Source organism: Mauremys mutica, chromosome 9, assembly GCF_020497125.1.
Source record: "Mauremys mutica isolate MM-2020 ecotype Southern chromosome 9, ASM2049712v1, whole genome shotgun sequence".
Taxonomy (NCBI): Eukaryota; Metazoa; Chordata; order Testudines; family Geoemydidae; genus Mauremys; species Mauremys mutica.
The window spans coordinates 55,092,401-55,111,519 of NC_059080.1; the positions used below are offsets into that span (position 1 = coordinate 55,092,401).

The 19,119-nt window shown below is 45.7% G+C and overlaps 1 protein-coding gene across 1 annotated transcript in view; it reads left to right on the plus strand.

Moving 5' to 3' along the window:
- The first annotated feature begins 506 nt into the window (after positions 1 to 506).
- Positions 507 to 19,119, plus strand: part of C9H3orf70 (chromosome 9 C3orf70 homolog) — a 41,338-nt gene continuing 22,725 nt past the window's right edge. Inside the window, exon 1 of the mRNA XM_045031489.1 lies at positions 507 to 820. Within this exon, the coding sequence (XP_044887424.1) occupies positions 646 to 820 (175 nt within the window). The 5' untranslated portion in view covers positions 507 to 645. The remainder of the gene's footprint in view (positions 821 to 19,119) is intronic.

A 19,119-nucleotide genomic window follows, 5' to 3' on the forward strand; every position in this document is an offset into this window, starting at 1 on the left:
GTACAAGGAGGAGTGGGGGGCAGGGGGTGCGTGGGGCCAGGGATAGGCCACTCAGCAGCAGGTTACATAGCAAACCGCCCCTGACTCAGCAATGGAGCATCCTTGTCAGAGGGACAAAGGGATCCGGATCATCCAAGCCCCGCACAGGGCACATCCTGGCCGCCCGGCTCTCAGCTTAACACACATTAGTGACTTGATAGGGGGTGTGGGGGGCAGTGGCTCCCTCCCAGCTGTGTCTATGGGGGGCAAAGCCGCTGTGGCGGGGGGAGGAACAGCAGAGATGCTGGGGCACGGGGGAGGCAGAGCTGTGGGGGAACTGCCGTGTTGGGTGGGCAGGGTCGCTTTGGCGGGGGATCAGAGGCTCCTCAGCTGCGATCGGGGTCGGGGCGCGCTGGAGCCCCCGGGATAGGGCCGTGGTCCCGCCGCCTGCGGCCCCTGGGCGGGCTCCGGAACGCCGCAGCCCCGCCCCGCACTGGCCGGCCGGCCGGGGGAGGCGCCTGCTGGCCGGGCCCCTGCGCGGCGGGGCGGGCGCTGGGCGGAGCCGGGCGGGCTGGCCGGGCTCTGCCCGCGGCGCTCGCTGCCCTGTGGCGCGGGGGACGCTCCCCGCTGGCGGCTCGGCTCGGCTCAGCCCAGCTCGGCGGCGCCATGAGCGGGGCGGCGGCCGGGAAGAGCGAGAAGCGGGACGAGGCTCAGGCGCTGGCCCGCAGCTGCGCGGGGAGACCCGACTTCCAGCCCTGCGCTGGGCGCTCGCTCTGCGCCACCCACAGCCACGGCCGCTGCTTCCGCCTGCACTGGTGCTGCCACCTGGGCTGGTGCCACTGTGAGTGCGGGGGCCGGGTCGGAGCTGGGCGGGAGCGCGGGGCCGGTGTGGGGGGAGTTGACCGGGCGGGCCGGGGTCGGAGCTGGGGGCAGTTGGCCGGCGCGGGGCCGGGTCGGAGCTGGGACTAAGGGTGTGGGGGTGCGGCCGCGCCCCCCTGCTTGAAGCAGTTACTGTCAGATGCAGGGTTTACAGTTTGGTTCAATGGCTCTCAGCATCCCTTGCTGTATACATTGTTCCAGCGCCATTGGCGGGGGTGGGAGCGTGGCTGGCGTGGGGCTGGTGAGGGGGTTGGGTTGGAGGGGGCTAGAGCGGTGCTGTGGGGGGGGGGGGTTGGCCATGGAGGGGGCTGTCCCGGGGGGGGGAGGGGGAGTTGACCATGGAGGAAGCCAGAATGGTGCTGGCTTGGGGGAAAGGGGTTGTTTGGTTTGGAGTGGGGCTGTCATATGAGGTTAGCCAGGGATGGGGCCATGGCTAGAGCGGGGATGGCATGGGGTAGGGGAGAGGGTTGACTGGGGAAGGGGGCTGGGACTGGAGTAGGGCAGGGGTGGGGTTGGGCTGGGCTCAGAGTGGGGCTGGGGAGGGGGTCGGGGCTGGCGCAGGGTGGGAGTTGGCCAGTGCAGGGTCAGAGCTATGGGCACGGGGTGGGGCACTGCGCTTGGGCTGGGGATGCATTCAGTGGCCTTGACCATGGTGCTGATCCAGGCAGGGGAGGCTGTGGAGGTAGGTATTGGCGGTGCCCCACTCCAGGAAGGGCTTTGTGCCCTTCCCTGGTCTGGCTGAGCCCGCTCAGCCCTGGTGGTGGCCATGAGTGAAAAGGCGGTTGCTGGTCTGTGGTCCTTGTCCTCTCTTCACCATGGCACTGTGCAATTGATGGCCCAGGGTGGTGCCTGTGTGCTCCGGACAAGGACTTTGGGCCAGCCACTGAAGACCCTGATCAGAGAATTGAGCCTAGATTTTAAAACTGAGCCTGGTGCAGACTGGGACTGAGATGTGCGAGTTAGTCAGTGTGGTGTGTGCAGAGGGGGGGAATCAGGGTAGCCATCCCTCCGCTGAAAGCTCGGGGAGCAAGCAGCATACCCCTACAGCTGTCCCTCTTCTTTGTATCATGCGCTCCGCCTGCTTCAATCTGCTTCAACAACTGCCTTTGTCAATTCACTGTTTGAATTCAGCAGTTGAAAACTGGAAATAACATTTTTTTAAGGGTGAGTATAATTAACCAGTAGAACAGATTTCTTAGAGGCGTGTAAATTCTCCATCATTTTGAGTCCTTAAATCAAGGCTGGGTGTCTTTCTAAAGGACATGCTGTACAAAAGTGGGTTGTTGGTCTAGATGCAGGAATTGTGGGATAAAATTCTATGGCTAGTGGAGGTTGGACTTATGGTCTTAAAATTCATTAAATGTACAAATACTTATACAGTGCAAGCATCGATCAGTGAGGCTTAGAGTCATAGTACATCACTATTGAGTCTTTGTGATATTTAAGGATCTCCACCTTAACTTGATATAAAATGGGAATTAAGACCAAATAAATGCTTTCCATAGTTAGGTGTCCAAAAATGAACACCTTGGTTTGAACTTACTCATGCATTCTTTAATTGTAAAGTCTTAATAATTTTATTTTATAAATGTAAAGTTTTTTGGTAATCCAAGGATACATTTTGGGGGAATTGCATTTTGAGGTATGGTAATGGGGAGACATTCTGTCAGTAACACCGACTATGTAGAAGAAAGTGGATAACATTTGCGTCATATTACTTTTTTGCACTTTCTCTCACATTTTGACTGGTATACTTAGTGAGTTTTTCAGTATAATTTTCATCTATCTGAGGCTGGTCAAAAAGTAAATTTTATCAGTATGCCATGACCATTTATTTCTTTTTTTTAACTTGGGGCAAAGTTACAATAAAAAGTTAACATTACTTATGAAGGCTCAGGTTAATGTTCCAAGAACCTGGCTAAAGATTTTGGTTTGCTGACTGGGGAGCCCTCCTCTGATAGAAAGGGAGACCAAGTTTGTCAAAACCTATACTCTCCTTGGTGCATCTCTTGGGTACGTAAGTGCTGTGAAAACTTTTCTATTACAAGGACAGTCCATATTTTACTGTACCACAGTATGTTAGGAGGAGGGGGTGGGTCACACATGTCCAATAATGTGCAATAGAGTTTAGCAGCTGCTAATAAAAATAATTAATAAAATGTTCTCTTAAAAATGCAGATTGATTTTATTGGTGCATTAAGTAAGCAGGTCAGGGAATCTCTAGCATAGGCGCCAACTTTTCCCAGCGCCGGTGGATGCTCAAACCCCAGCCCCGACTCCACCTCTGCCCTGCCCCCTCCCGCCCCTGCCCCACCCCCAGTCCAACCCTTCCCCCAAAGTCCCCACCCCAACTCTGCCCCGCCATGCCCCATTGTACTCCTTCCCCAAATCCCCACCCTGGCCCCGCCTCTTCCCCGAGAGCGCCACGTTCCCCATCCTCCCCCCTCCTTCCCAGTGCTTGCCGCCACAAAACAGCTGTTTTGCGGCAGCAAGTGCTGGGAGCTAGGGGGAGGAGGCAGAGTGGAGGCGGAGGTGAGCTAGGGCAGGGCGGGGAGCTGCCGGTGGGTGCAGAGCACCCACCAATTTTTCCCCATGGGTGCTCCAGCCCCAGAGCACCCATGGAGTCAGTGCCTATGATCTCTAGGAAATTGGCATTTTGTCATAAGATGAATCTCACTAATAATTTCCTTCCCAGAGCATTTAATTCCTGGACATAACCATCACATATGCAAGCACATTTCCCCGCAACCCCTCCAGTTAAGCACGTCTCTAGTAGCAAAAAATATGATGGATCTTAACTGGAGTCATCATCAGAGCCACACAAAGGTTTTGGGAACCTGGGACAAAATGTGAAACTGAGGGCCTCTCACCCTTCAAAAAAAAAAGTTACCATGGAGATGAAAGAGTTTAAGAAGAGGGGAGGAGAATGGGGGGCACAGAGTGGGCCCAGGTCTGTGGGGTCGCTTCCCTCCCTGCTGGAATGGGGGGCCAAGGAGGGTGGGGGGGTCAGAGAGGACCCAGGCCTGTGGGGATGCTGCCCACCCTGCTGGGATGGTGGGTCTCTGCCTTGTGTGTGGCCAGGGGCTGCTCTTGGTCCTGTCTTTCCTTGAGCTCCAGCTCCGCTGCTGGTGGGAGTGGTATCCCTGACTCTACTTCTACATGCAGGCTCTTGGCCTGGCAGATTGCCTCGGGACCTGGTGTGATGAAGCCAGTGGTTGCAATGGTGGGATCTGGGCCAAAGGTGAGTGGCGCTGCAATCTGTGACCCTGTGCACCAGGTCGCAATGCCTCTGGCTCAAATTTAGCCTAGAGATCTCTTTGTAATTTGGGGGGTGGGTGCGAACTGCCTCTTTTGCCCCACTCCAGGTGGTCCTGGTTACCATTTGTTTATCTTGAGCCAGAAAAGTTGCTTTCCCAGTTCTGTTTTTTGATACTCTCAACCAGCCTTGCAAATAGATTGTTTTCCGTCTACAGAAAATACAATATGTTCATGTCCCAGCTTATGCTATTAAAGGAAGCTTTTGTGTTTTACAGGAAGATTCACTGTAGTTTTCCTTTATCTTACAACTTCTTTATTTTTTTTCTTTGTATTTTTGTGTAAATGCATTTTTAAAGATCCTCCTTTCTCCTAAAATACTAATGGGATCAATCTATTGATCATAGTAAAACTGTTTCTATTTATGAGACTCAGCCCTATCACAAAAACATTGCTGGGTTTCAGGCTGTCAGCCTGAAAGATTGTTTTTTCTTACAGTGGTTGTGCCCATGAGGGTTGATAAATTGCAGCATAAAACACTTGGCATTTTATCTCTAGCACTGTTCAAGCTGCAGGTTTTGTGTAAAGGGAGGAGCAAAAAGTGACAATCCTGAAAAGTATATATGATGGCTCAAGAAAGTGAAAGTCTTTCTATAAACAAAATTTAAATTTAAAACTTGGTTTTGGAAATCCAGATGTATCACTTTTGATGAACAATACTTTTATTTTTCTGACTGTATAGTTGTTATACACGTTCAATCATTATTATACAGTTCCTCTCTCTTGGTATTTTCCATTTCTTCCTTCTGGTCTCAAGTGGGCCTATTCCATTTTATATTATATCAGTGGTATTGACATTGGGTGGGGGAGTGAGCCAAGGTTTTGAGTTTTTTAATCTCCCTTCTGACCCGCTCTTGATTTTGGAAACTCAGTATCATCCTTCATATTAAATATAACCAAACACAGTTCTGGAAGAAGTCTGTGTATAGGTTTCCTTGACTATAGCCCCAAGGAATAATTTTTTGACTAATTTGTGCAGGTTTGTTTGCAGTCACAATATTCCTGTTACAGATCTTGGCTAGTGGAATTGACCTTTTGCTAAATGTGACAAGTGTCCTTCAGTAGAGCTGGCCAAATTTTTTTTGGTGAATAGTAAATTTGCTGAAAAATGCAGTTTCAGGGTGACCAACGCTTATTTGCAGATTTGGCAAAGAGTTTCAGCCAAAGAAAAAATGAGGATTTTTTTCAAAAACGTCAAAAGAAGATTGTACATCTTCAAAACAAACCATTTCAACATTTTGTTTTGAAAACATTGATTCGAATCAACCTGAACAAAATTTTTTTTGTTTTCATTTTGGCAAGAAAAACAGAAGAAAATGAGTTTGGGTTCCAAACAAACCAAATCTTGGTTTTTTTGGTGGGGAGGTGGGAGTGGTTGGCCATCAAACCAAAACATTAATTATTTGTGCAGCTGTGTATCATCCTCTTCTAGCCTACCTTCTCCCTTCATGATTTCTTCAAGTCTTTTCCAATCTAGTTAATATTTTCACTTGCTTTGAATGAATGCTTCACCTTTTCCTGTCTATAATTCTGCTTATTAGCTTTCTTTTTTTCCTCTGGAGTAGGAATACTTTTTATATTTAGTGGTATTTTAACACTGCTATGTGAAAATAGAGTTTTGAGCACTTTTGGGTTGGGAATATAAGAACAACCATACTGGGTCAGACCAAAGGTCCATCTAGCCCAGTATCCTGTCTTCTGACAGTGCCAATGCCAAGTGCCCCAGAGGGAATGAACAGAACAGGTAATCATCAAGTGATCCATTCCCTGTTGTTGCGAAGGGACTTAGGTGTAGCCAGTCATGTCACAGCTTGGCAATAACATGGTTCTCTCTTTACAAAGAGCAAACTCTGCAAGAGTGAATCCCATTTTAAACTTTCTCTGATCCAGAGCCTGTTTTGGAGGCAAGGGAGGCCAAACTCTCCCACCACCTAAGAAATTTTTGTTTATTTCAGTTGGCCAAGCTATTGACTGAAGCATAGTAGTATGTAATCGTCCAATTACAGAGTGTATCACAATGTGTACATACATAGGGGGCAAATTGAGGTTGCACAGGCAACCTTAATTCTGGTATTTCCTCACTTTGAGTGCTTGACTTGGCAACCTTAACATAGTAATTTTTGTCTGTAAGTTCCTAACTTTTTACAAATGCAAACTGAAAAGACAAATTCCGTCATGTGGAACCATATTAGTTCCTATATGGGTCATTGGCAGGGTTGCGACCTTTAGAGGTATAGCACAGATCTCTACCACTTTAGTTAATAGGTTAACTGATAGCAGTAGTAAGCTGTTATGCTCTAGGTGGCCCACCCACTAGAGGATGAAGGTACATTTTTGCCACAGGGTTACACAGCTATATGCTGACAAAAGAGGGAATAGTAAGAGTTGGGGATAGTGGGTTAAATTCTAGATTCTGGAAGAAAGTGTGCTCTAGTGGTTGTAGCCTTTTTGCCTCTGCCCTGCTCTCCTGCAACACTGCCTCTCCCCGTGGGTCCTGATCCTGCCCTGTCTTCCTTGCTCCTAGCCACATCTTCCCCCAAATCCATCTCCATCCCTTAGCGTGTCTGGGTACCAGCAGAGTGGGCACTGAAAGAGAGATGTTCTCCCTGCTCTGTTTCTGTCTAGTGCCACAGTGGTCCCTGGCAGCCAGGAGGAGCAGTTGCAAAAAATGTCCTGCTCAGCCCTTGCCGCTCTGGAACGGTGCATGCACAGTCACTCTGTGGAGATCATATGTGTTCAGTCCAGTCAGCACACAGGAGCTGTGTGAGGATGGAACATGCTCAGTGCAGATGGAATCTTTTGAGAATTTAGCTGTCAGCCTTTAACAAACCTCTACTGAGCATGTGCAAACTGTTTTTGGTTGTGGTTTTTTTGAGGGTTTATAATTAGCAAAATTCAGATGGATTTTCACACGGATGGCAAAGGCACAGCTTCAAAGCATGGAAGTGCTAGAATTTCTCCATGAAACAGTTGTAAGAGTTTTTTAATATGGGGAAAACATTGCCCTCTTACATTGTTTTCAGAAACAGCTGAACCATTTTTGCTGAAATGTTAAAATAAATAAACCAGAGGCAACCTGGTATGGTAAAATGGCAAAGTTATAAACAACTGAAAGCAGGGATATATAATGGCAAGTGTTAGATAACTGTAACTTAAGTTGCTTGTGAAAAAGACTTCTTCAAGAACTCATTGCCAAAGATGTTTCAGCTGCAAGGGAGATATTTCCCACTTTGTTCCCCCTTTAGTTGTGCTGGATAAAGATCTTTAGAGTAATCAAACATTTTTGTACATAATTTGTGTCATAATTTATAATCTCATTTTTTATAGCAATAATTTTTTTTGCTGCTCTTCTTTTAAATACTAAAGAGACTTTGAAATTTATTTCCCCTTTCAAACAATCCCCATTACACACACAGTTTCTGGTGTTTAATTTCTTGAAAACTGGGTCCAATTTGACTTTTCCCTGGATCTTTCTCATGCCATTTTCAGTGCTAAGAATTTGTCTTTGTATACTGCTTTAGCAGTACAAAGAGACTTGAGCTATAAAAAGAGTGAGGGGGGACAACAAAAATAAGGCTTATAACGGAAATCTGCCTAAGTCTTTAAATATAGGGCTCACTTCTGTGACAAGATACAGTTGGTAATAATCCTTCATTAGCAAGCTACACATTATGAGTAAAAAGATCCCTTCCATATCTGATTTCTGTGACTGTTAAACTTGCCAGGTGAGCAGAAGTTGTTCCTGCATAGTGAATGTATGTAGGAATAGATCTCCCTAAAATTGAATATCTTTTCCCTGTCTGTATGTTTAAAGACTGATTGTCACCTCTTCTCTTCTGATAAACTAAGTTGACACATAAGTTTAAGGCTAGACAAGGCCAATATGATCATGTAGTCCAAGGGTCGGCAACCTTTCAGAAGTGGTGTGCCGAGTCTTCATTTATTCACTGTAATTTAAGGTTTCGCATGCCAGTCATACATTTTAACGTTTTTAGAAGGTCTCTCTCTATAAGTCTGTATATTATATAACTAAACTATTGTTGTATGTAAAGTAAACAAGATTTTCAAAATGTTTAAGAAGCTTCATTTAAAATTAAATTAAAATGCTGATCTTACACTGCCAGCCTGCTCAGCTTGCTGCCAGCCTGGGATTCTGTTCACCTAGGCCAGCAGCGGGCTGAGCGAGGCCTGCGGCCAGGACACCGGCTGGCAAGGGGCTGGCAGCCAGGACCCCAGACCTTGAGCGGAGGGTCAGGGTTCAGGGAAGAGGGCTGTGTGTGTGGGGGGGGGTTCAGGGCAGAAGACTGGGTGTGGGGGGAGGTTCAGGGGTCAGGGCAGACGGCTGGGGTGTGTGGAGGGTGTAAGGCAGAAGGCTGGGTGTGGGGTGGGGTTCAAGGGTCAGGGCAGAGGGCAGTGGGGATGTGGGGGGTGTAGGGCAGAATGCTGGGTGTGTGGGTAGTTCAGGGGTCAGGCAGAGGGCTGGGGGGTGTGGGAGGGTGTAGGGCAGAATGCTGGGTGTGTGGGGTGTTCAGGGATCAGGGCAGAGGGCTGGGGTGTGTGGGGGGTGTAAGGCAGAAGGCTGGGTGTGTGGGGGGGTTCAGGGGTCAGGGCAGAGGGCTGGGAGGCGTGGGGGGTGTAGGGCAGAAGGCTGGGGGTGTGTGGGGGTTCAGAGGTGAGGGCAGAGGGCTGGGGCATGTGGGGGGTGCAGGGCAGAGGGCTGGGTGCGTGGGGGGTTTCAAGGGTCAGGGCAGAGGGCTGGGTGTGTGGGGGTTCAGGGGTCAGGGCAGAGGGCTGGGGGTGTGTGGGGGATTCAGGGGTCAGGGCAGAGGGCTGGGTGTGTGTGGGGTTCAGGGATCAGGGAAGAGGGCTGGGGGGTGTGGAGGGTGTAGGGCAGAAGGCTGGGGGTGTGTGGGGGTTCAGGGGTCAGGGCAGAGGGCTGGGGCATGTGGGGGGTGCAGGGCAGAGGGCTGGGTGCGTGGGGGGTTTCAAGGGGCAGGGCAGAGGGCTGGGGGTGTGGGGGGGGTTCAGGGGTCAGGGCAGAGGGCTGGGTGTGGGGGGGGGTTCAGGGGTCAGGCCAGAGGGCTGGGGTGCTCGGCTCGTGGGGATGCTTCTAGCCCCCTGCCCTGAGTGGCTCATGGCAGGGGGCTGGAAGGGATATGCCCTGTTCCATCCCCTTCCCCAAGGCCTCATCCCTACTTCTTCTCTGCCTCCTCTACAGAGCAGCCAGCATGCTGCCACTCTTCCTCCTCCCCCTCCCCCTCACAAGGGCCATCAGCTGATTGGCGCAGGGAAGGAGAGGAGGAGGGGCAGGAAAGCAGCACACTGGGGGAAGAAGTGGGGGAGGGGAGAAGCTTGGCTGCTGCAGGACCAAGCTTCTGCCTCCTGCCCCCGCAGGGGAGGGCGGGGGGGCTGAGTGGGGCTGGGGGCCGGGACCGCGGCAGGCAGCAGCATGCCACTCAATATTGGCTTGCGTGCCGTGTTTGGCACGCATGCCGTAGGTTGCCGACCCCTGATGTAGTCTGACCACCTGCATAATGCAGGCTGTAGAATTTCACCCAGTGAATTCTTGCATCAAGATAATAATGTGTAGTTGAACTAGACGTCAAATAATGGGAGAATCCACCACATCCCTTGATATTGAATTGTTTCAATATCTAATTACCTTCCCTATTAAAATTGTACATTTTATTTCTGACATGAACAAGGTTGGTGAGATAATATCTTTTATGGGACCAACTTCTGGCCATTTTATTTTATTTCTAGTCTGAATTTGTCTATATTCAGTTTTAAAGCCATTGAATTTGGTTGGGTCTTTGTCTGCCAGATTAAAGAGTCCTCTACTATCAGAAATTTTCCCATGTAGATACTTATTCACCATGATCATGTACTTTGTGCAAAGAAGAATTCACATGATAAACTGGATTAATTTTCAAATCCAATTTAAGATGGTGTATCTGGAAGTAATGGTGCAGAAACACTTAGATGCTAGGGTGATGAATGCTATATAAAGCCCGTAAGAAATAGAAAAGAGGAGTTTTTACCAGTTAATATCATAAAAATGTTCGTAAAGACAACTTGATGCCTAGAGTAGCATAAAGGTTGCTTCTCTCCCCATATTAATGGCCTGTCTGAGTGTGGCAGCTAGGGATTGTTTTTAGTGTGTCTGTTCTTTAGTTTAGGCAATTTAAAAGGTGTTATATATGCATGATTTATATAAGATTCCAGAACTGTCATCTGTCTGTCACTCTGAAATCTGAAATGTCTGATTCAGTGTGAAGCGATGGAAACAGCTGCAAGCAGGGCTGAGAGCTCTTTTTGTTCAGCATATTCAGGTTAAATCGTCACTGGGATTGGCTGTCTGTTACCATCCCATTTTTAAGTTCTCAGCCATTTTGACTTTATGAATTATATCTGTGTGGTGTACATTGTACAGCTACCGCAAAGCATGTGTTTGTGCCCTGTATCTATGCCAATGCCTTGACCATTGAGATATCACCACCCTTACTCTACAGTTAATTTGCATGCAACAGTTTCATTCATTGTATGAAGAAGACTACATGGATTACTTGAACCAACTCCAGCAGTTCTTCAAAAACATACATAGCTCCTTACCACACCACCCCCCGTCATCATCCACACAAATCAACACAAAATTTTCCTCCTAATGTTTTAGCCTGCACAACGAGGCTGTTGCTTTGTCTGATCACTGACTAAACTCCAGTGTAATGTGGAGCAATTATAGTTCTTGGCGGATTGTTTGGTTAGCTCAATCTTTGTTTGAAAATAGTTTGAGAATATAGCTCCTTGGTCCCAGGGTATGTATAGTTTTTCATCTGCTATTCCAATACACAAGGGGTGTTTGGATTTCAAAGGACCTACCTCCCATTCAGGCCAAAATATAAGTAGCCAGATTTTCAAAAGAGCTCTGTATCCACTGTGCTGAGCTCTTCTGAAAATTTGGCAATAAGTGTCCGAATGGGAGGTTTTGAGTGCTGAGCTCTTGAAAATGTGCCCCTCAGTTTAGACTATAGCTCTTATTTAAGTCTTCGAAGGAATAAAAACCTTGCCCCTGATACAGTGATAGATATAAAGCAGCCCCCCACGCCCACTAGACTAATTTTTCTTCAAGGCTAAAGTGAAGCCATGATAATTTCTAAAGGCTCAGTATTGAAATTCCACTTTATCATCTTGGCAATGTCACTCCCTTGCCCGTTACGACCTTATCTGCAAACTCTGCCTAAAAGTCCTCAGTGGTTCTAAGAGCTTTAGTCTGGCATTTTCTTTAAATGTTTGTACTTTGGCACTGTCCTCCTTTGTGTGTGCTACCACTCTGATTTATTTGTCAGCATACTTGATCATAGTTGAATTTGCATACACCAGCCAGGCACACAGACTCTTGTGTAGGCTTCAGTTCTTGTTCAGCAATACAAACAGGCTCAGCTATATAAGGGAGCCTGCTTGCAGGTGGATGCATGTGCAGTCAAAACTTTCTAAGAAGGTAGGATTGCTTCAATAATACATGCTTCCCCACTGTGATGGAAGTAGCTCTGCAGACAGCTGGAAGTACTCCACAATTACAAGTTGAGTACAATTGTTAGGAAATTGGGTCTCTGAACTTTTTGTCTCTTATAGGCATTGGAAAAGTCCCTGCTGTTACTAGGAATGAAGTTTTAATCAATCTGTTTCAAACTCTGTGGAGTAAATAGAGGCTCTTGGAACTGAGCAATCCATAAAGAAGTAGGTTGATGGCTGCTTTAAAAAAAAAAACTTGTATAATGAGCTGATGCTGTTTGTAGCCTTTCTTGGCTTTTCTGATACTGGCTGAATAAGAACTCTGATCCTGGTGGCGTTTCTGTGAACTCTTTTCAGATTCACATTTAACAAAGACTTTGAATATCTGTTGCTCTATGATTTAAAGTTTGAGGCATGGTTTTGTTTTGTTTTGTTTTCTACTATTTTTGCATTAGTGCCTAAAAACTATATGCTATTTAAATGGACTTGTGTATGTTATTGATACTGTCCTTTATACTGAGCTTGACTTGCCTCACTGAGTGCCATTTAAATTGACACTTTTTATGCTAATCGGGTTAACCTAGACTACTTAATTTGAAGGACATTATGTAAAGTCTCTTACTGGAAAGGATTTGAGAGGTAAAAACAAATATTAAGAAAGGAAAAGTCTGGAGCCACAGAGTTGTAGTTTTAAAATCTTGACAGAATGGGGCTTCAGGTGCCAGTATATCTTTGCTACATGTATACTTACTATCCCATGTCAGGTCTTTATGTGTGGTATAAAGACCCCAGATAGTCTTTGATAGAGTATTTTTGCTTTTCTCATAGACTTTAAGGTCAGAAGGGACCATCGTGATCACCTAGTCCACAGAACCTCACCCATCCATTCCTGTAATAGACTCATAACCTCTGCCTGAGTTGCTGAAGTCCTCAAATCATGATTTAAAGATTTCAAGTTACAGAGAATCTGCCATTTACACCAGTTTAAACCTTCAAGTGACTCATGCCCCTGCTGCAGAGGAAGGTGAAAACCCCACAGGGTCTTTGCCAATCTGACTGGAGGAAAATTCCTTCCTGACGCCAAACATGGCGATCAGTTAGACCCTGAGCATGTGGGTAAGACCCACCAGCCAGACTCCTGGGAAAAAATTCTCTGTAATAACTCAGAGCCCTCCTCATCTAGAGTCTCATCTCTGGCCATTGGAGATAGTTGTTGCTTGCAGTCACAGATCACTTACATGCCATTGTAGGCAGTCACAGATCACTTACCTGCCATTGTAGGCAGTCTCATCATACCATCCCCTCCATAAACTTATCAAGCTCAGTCTTGAAGCCAGTTAGGTTTTTTTGCCCCCACTGCTCCCGTTGGAAAGCTGTTCCAGAACTTCACTCCTCTGATGGTTAGAAACCTTCATCTAATTCCAAGCCCAAACTTGTTGATGGCCAGTTTATATCCATTTGTTCTTGTGACCACATTGGCACTTAACTTCTTTTTCTCCCTGGTGTTTATCCTTCTGATGGATTTATAGAGAGCAATCATATCTCCCCTCAGCCTTCTTTTGGTTAGGCTAAATGGGCCAAGCTCTTTGAGTCTCACCTCATAAGTTAGGTTTTCCGTTCCTCTGATCATCTTAGTAACCCTTCTCTGCACCTGTTCCAATTTGAATTAATCTTTCTTAAACCTGGGAGACCAGATTTGAACACAGTATTCCAGATGCGGTCTCACCAGTGCCTTGTATAACGGCAATAACACTTCCCTGTCTCTACTAGAAATATCTCGCCTGATGCATTCTAGGACTGCATTAGTCTTTTTTCACAGCTGCATCACAGTGGTAGCTCATAGTCATCCTGCGATCGACCAATACACCGAGGTCTTTCTCCTCCTCTGTTGCTTCCAACTGATACATCCCGAGTTTATAGCAACAACTCTCGTCGTTAATCCCTGAGTGCATGAACTTGCACTTTGCACTATTAAATTTTATCCCATTTCTATTATTCCAGTTTACAAGGCGATACAGATCTTCTTGTATGATATTCCAGTCCTCCTCCATATTGGCAATACCTTCCAACTTTGTGTCATCTGCAAATTTTATTAGTACACTCCCACTTTTTGTGCCAAAGTCATTAATAAAAATGTTAAATAAGATTGGTCTCAAGACTGATCCCTAAGGAACTCCACTAGTAACCTCCCTCCAGCCTGACAGGTCACCTTTCAGTATGACCTGCTGTAGTTGCCCCTTAAATTAGTTCCTTATCCACCTTTCAATCCTGATTTTAATCCCCATCTTCTCCAGTTTAACTAGTAATTTCCCCTGTTATCTTCTAGCTGCTTACAAATTGGTTGTTAAATCATTTGTTCTAGTATCTTTCTAGATATCGAAGTTAGACTGACTGGTCTATAATTCCCCAGATCCTCTTTGTTCTCCTTTTTAAAGATAGGTACCATGTTTGCCCTTTTCCAGTCTTCTGGGACCTCTCCCTTCCTCCATGAATCTGAAAGATAATAGCTAATGGTTAAGATTCCTTCAGCTAGATCCTTAAGTATCCTAGGTTGAATTTCATCAGGCCCTGCCAACTTGAATACATTGGACTTATCTAAATAGTCTTTTCTTTCCTTATTTTGGCTTTCATTCCTTCCACCTTCTTGTTAATATTAATTGTGTTGAGTATCTGATTGCCATTAACCTTTTTAGCAAGGACTGAAGCAAAATGGGCATTAAACACCTCAGCCTTCTTGATGTTATTAGCTCTCCTTCCCCACTAAGTAAAGGACTAACACTTTTTTCTTTGTCTTTCTCTTGCTCCTAAAGCAGGGGTAGTCAATTATTTGTTGTCAAGATCCAAATTTCTTGGTCAAGGTATAGCCAAGGTTCAGACTCCAGAGAAAATAACACAAAAAACCTGATGATGATAAGTAAATGAAAAGATTTGGAGGTCCATTCAAAAGTGTTTGGCAGTCTGGATTTGTCCTGCAGTCCACCTATTAACTATCCCTGTCCTAAGGTATTTAAAGAACCTCTTATTATTACCTTTTCTGTCCCTTGCTAGGTGTAACACATTTTGTGCCTTTTAGCCTTTCTGGTTTTGTCCCCACGTGCTTGTGCTATTCTTTTGTTCTCCTTAGCAATTCATCCATGTTTCCACTTCTTACAGGATTCCTTTTCAGGTCATTAAATAGCTCCTGATGAAGCCATATTGGCCTCTGGCTGTTCTTTCTATCTTTCCTTTGCATTGGGATAGTTTGGAGTGGTGCCGTTAATACTGTCTCTTTAAGAAACTGCCATCTCTCCTTGAACTTCTCTGTTGCTTAGATTTTCTTTCCATGGGATCTAACCTACAAGTTCTCTGAGTTTGCTAAAATCTGCTTTTTTTGAAGCCATTTTTCTTCTTCTGCTGTTCTCACTCCTTCCTTTCCTTAAAATCATGAAATCTATCATTTCATGATCACTTTCACCCAAATTGTCTTCCACCTTCAGATTCGCAACCATTTCCTCTCTGTTGGTCAGAATCAAGTCTAAAATGGCTGCCCCCCGATTGCTTCCTCCACTTTCTGAAACAAAAAGTTGTCCCCAATCCATTCTAAGAACATTTCCAACAGATATCTGGGTAGTTAAAGTCCCCCCATTACTACCAGGTTTTTTGTCTTGGATATGTCTGTCGCTTTTGTACTTCACATTGATTAATAATGTTACTACATAATTTTCAAAACTGTTTCTTTAATATTTGAAAAGTACTCTGTCAATATAAAAGACCTTATAAACTAGGTGTGATTATTTTTTTAACCATGCAACCAGTAATCTTACTATTTGGTTGTAATATCCACTTTTATTATACACCATGCCATAAATAGTCTTGCTATTTTGTTGTTACAGGCACTTTTATTGTTTATTCACTGGGCATAAAGGACTGTTGGTGCTAGAATAATTTGTGTAACCTGTAGGTTTTTTGAAAATACTAGCACATTTTTTTAATGACTGCTACTAACATCTTCAATTATTAACAGTGAAATTTCTAAAAAAAGAAAAATCTTTTCAACATTTATGCTGTGGGTTACTTTTCCTTAATTGGGCCAATGAACACAAAATGGTCATGTTCAAATTCTGTTTCATTGTACTAATGCAGTCTTAGTTCACAGCATTTCAGCAACATGATTAAATAAACTGTGTTCATTTAAATATGGACGGTCAGGATAATATTTATTCAAATGATGTAAAATTCTTCTGTGAAAGCCATGTCCACCAATCCTTATCTCAGGGCTGGTGCCTTCCTTACAGCACCTTCAGGAGTGTGATGGGCCCCAAGCCATGGTCCATCAGGTACAAGTAGCTGTTGTAGTTAACTCCAGTAGTGTGGTATGCTGCTTTTCAGTTGGAAATGTATGTTTCAGCAGTGGTGAAGCCTCAGATTTCTGGACAAGGATATTTGTAATTTAGAAATGCAAAAAATTCTGTAGTTACAACAACATGTGCCCCTCCTGCCCTGCACGCGTGCGCGCACACATCACTGCTTCCCAAATTTTTTACTATGGCGACTCACCAACTGCATTTTGTCTTTTGTGTGTGTCTGTGACCGACAACCCTTATCCTGGCCCGATGCAGAGGGAAAGACAGGTCGGAGGTGGATTGGAGAGCAAGCCTGCCCTGCACTCATCCCTGCAGTGGCAGGTCCTGTCCCACAGGGCTGAGACTGGCTCCAGGCATTGCACTCAGGCACACGGGGTTGCAGTGTCTGAGTGGTGCACCAAGTCACAACAGTTGGAATGAGGAGCCAGGCCCAGCCCTGGGAGCCAGGAGCCATCAATGCAGGTGAGTGCAGGCTTGCTCTCCTAACCACCCCCACCACTCTGGAGGCCTCCCTTCTGCACTGGGCCGGGAGAAGTGTATGTTTGTCTAGGTCCAGTGTTTGGTCACCACGTCCAGGGCTGGATTTACTCATCTAGAACCTTCCCATGACCCACTGGTGAGTCAGGATCCACAGTTTGCGAAACATTGCCATATTCTACAATACCTGGCAGCCTGGTTTTCTGTACATCTCTGGCTAGCATGGACAGGAAGAGAAGATTGTATAAGTGCACTGGTCTGACAGATGCAGAAGGGGACAGCTGTGGTTTTGCCTCAGTGCTGTGAATTTACTTACTTCCTGACTTAGGGGACAGGCAGCATCTCATGCTCTAATGGAAGCCCATAGCAATAAGGATTTGAATCTCTAAACCAAGATCTATGTGATTTGCCTTGAAAAGAAGATAAAAAGGAAGATAAAAATGACAAAGGTGCAGTAACATATAAACCCCAAGGAAAAAGTGTGAGATTTTCTGCAAGTGTGTTTGATCCAGACATAAATCTGTAGAAGGAATTTATGTGAGAGGACAGGGAGTGAGACACTCAGCAAGTGCAGGAAGAACTGAGGGCAGAGAAGAAACAAAACTATGGGGTAATATGAAATTACTGAAAGGGTGCAAAATACACGGGGTGAAAAAGGAAATAAGGAATACAAAGGAAAATGGGGGGAAGCAATTGTAGGAGAGAGTTCAGCATTACAATAGGAATGAAGGATAAGAGTGGTTTTACAAAAAAATTGGAAAGAAATATATGGAAACAAAATCCAGGATCCATAGTTAGATTTTAAATGTTGTTTTAATTAAAAAAAAATTCATTTAGTAGAATTGGTGGGAAAGTGTTCCCCTTTTATGGATATCAAAAAAAGGAGTTAAATGGTAGTGCGATACTTTCTCATGGTGTCTGACAGCAAAGCAAAGGTTGGGCCCAGCTACACTGAGAGGCAGTTTCCTTGTTCCAATGGGTAGACAACTGTTGTTTTGATTTTGAAAGCTACAATTTCATAACAGGCTGGTTACGTTGCCAACACAATTTACAAAATGAGTAGTCGGAATCCACGGAGCACTTTAACAGCAAGAGGCAACACTAAGTCACAGAGACACTTCTCAAGGAAGCTGCTGATGAACGTTTCGCTCACTCATGTCAAGGCTTTTAAGAGCCATAATTTGATCTCTTCCTCTGTCATGTGTCCCACATGGAAACTCAGTTCAGTACTATACGCTTGTAGGCACAACCTCCATTCAGGCCCCAAGGGTAAAAATTTTCTTTCCTTTCAGAGGAATAGTTCTAGACACAATTAATTCAGCTAGCATAGTGTCAGAGCTAGGAATATTGTCATAGAGCAGGCATACTCTGTATTTCCATTAATCCAAAAAAAGTTGTTGTGAAGTAGTTAAGGTTGCTACAGTCACAATGTAACATTGCAAAAGAAAGAAAATGAAGAGTTAAGCCACGTACAATTGCACATCCTCTATCCCTCCACCCACAAGCTGCCTCTCTGGTTTCAATTATCCCTGACCCAATACTTACCATTATGCCTAGCCTGAGATCTCATACATGTACTCTTCTGATACCTCCATAATGGATGAACCAGCAATCAACGTACACTTTATTTACAAGGGTAAAATATAGAGGAAGCATATAAAGGTAGGGGAAGATGGATTTGGAGAGGATACATCAGTAACAGCATATACTCGCAAGAAACAATCTCCAGGGTTGATTTTTTTTGGATTCACAAATTGTTTATTCCATACTAGTGGGTTCTGTAACATAGAGGAATGCACATACTTTGATGAAGCATTGCAGGCCTGAAGCTGCTTGAGTGTGGTGAGGTGATGAGGGTGCTGATTTGCCCAGGGGGCCAACCTCTCTGTGGCAGCAACAGGCAGTACTCATGGGAAAAGTCCCCACGGTGTAGGGGGCCCCCTCAGTGTTTCCAAGACCAGTTGCTCTCTCCCAGAGTAGTTTGGCAAACCTTTTTCAGGGCAAAATAGGCAACACACCAGGCAGGGGATCACCCATGCTCCTTTCAGATAGAGCAGTCCTCCTCTCATCTCCCTTCCAATTAACTTAGTCAGCCTTCCATCCCCCAGGGTTCGCCCAGTCACAAGGCTCAACACAATTGGTGAAGTGAGCACATGCTGTTTTCCTCATCTCTCATTTATCCACCAACAAGCTTGCTCCCTTTTTTGTCAGACATTTTAACCCAGATTACACACGCATGAGCAAGAAATGTTTCAGTAGGTCACTGAGTGCCCAGAGGTCACGCCGTGCTCAGTTCTTGGGGTACCAAAGTCCCAGGGGAACCCCTCAGAAAGAGAGAGAGGTTTCAGAGGAAGAGGCTGCCCAACCGCCCTCCACGACCACCCAGGCATCATCCAAACAGCAGTTTTGATGGGTTGGGCAAGGATTCAAATTCTCCCACTCCTCTGATTTTACAGTTGTGTCCTTTAGCCCATGTCCTGCCCTTTAGGGACTGACTTGTCCATTTCCATCAGGCTAGGGAGCGGATCACCGTGGACCAATGATTCTTGGATGTCATAACATTGTGCTACGCCATCCAGTTTTTGGCACTCCCTCTCGTCCATCCCACTTCCCT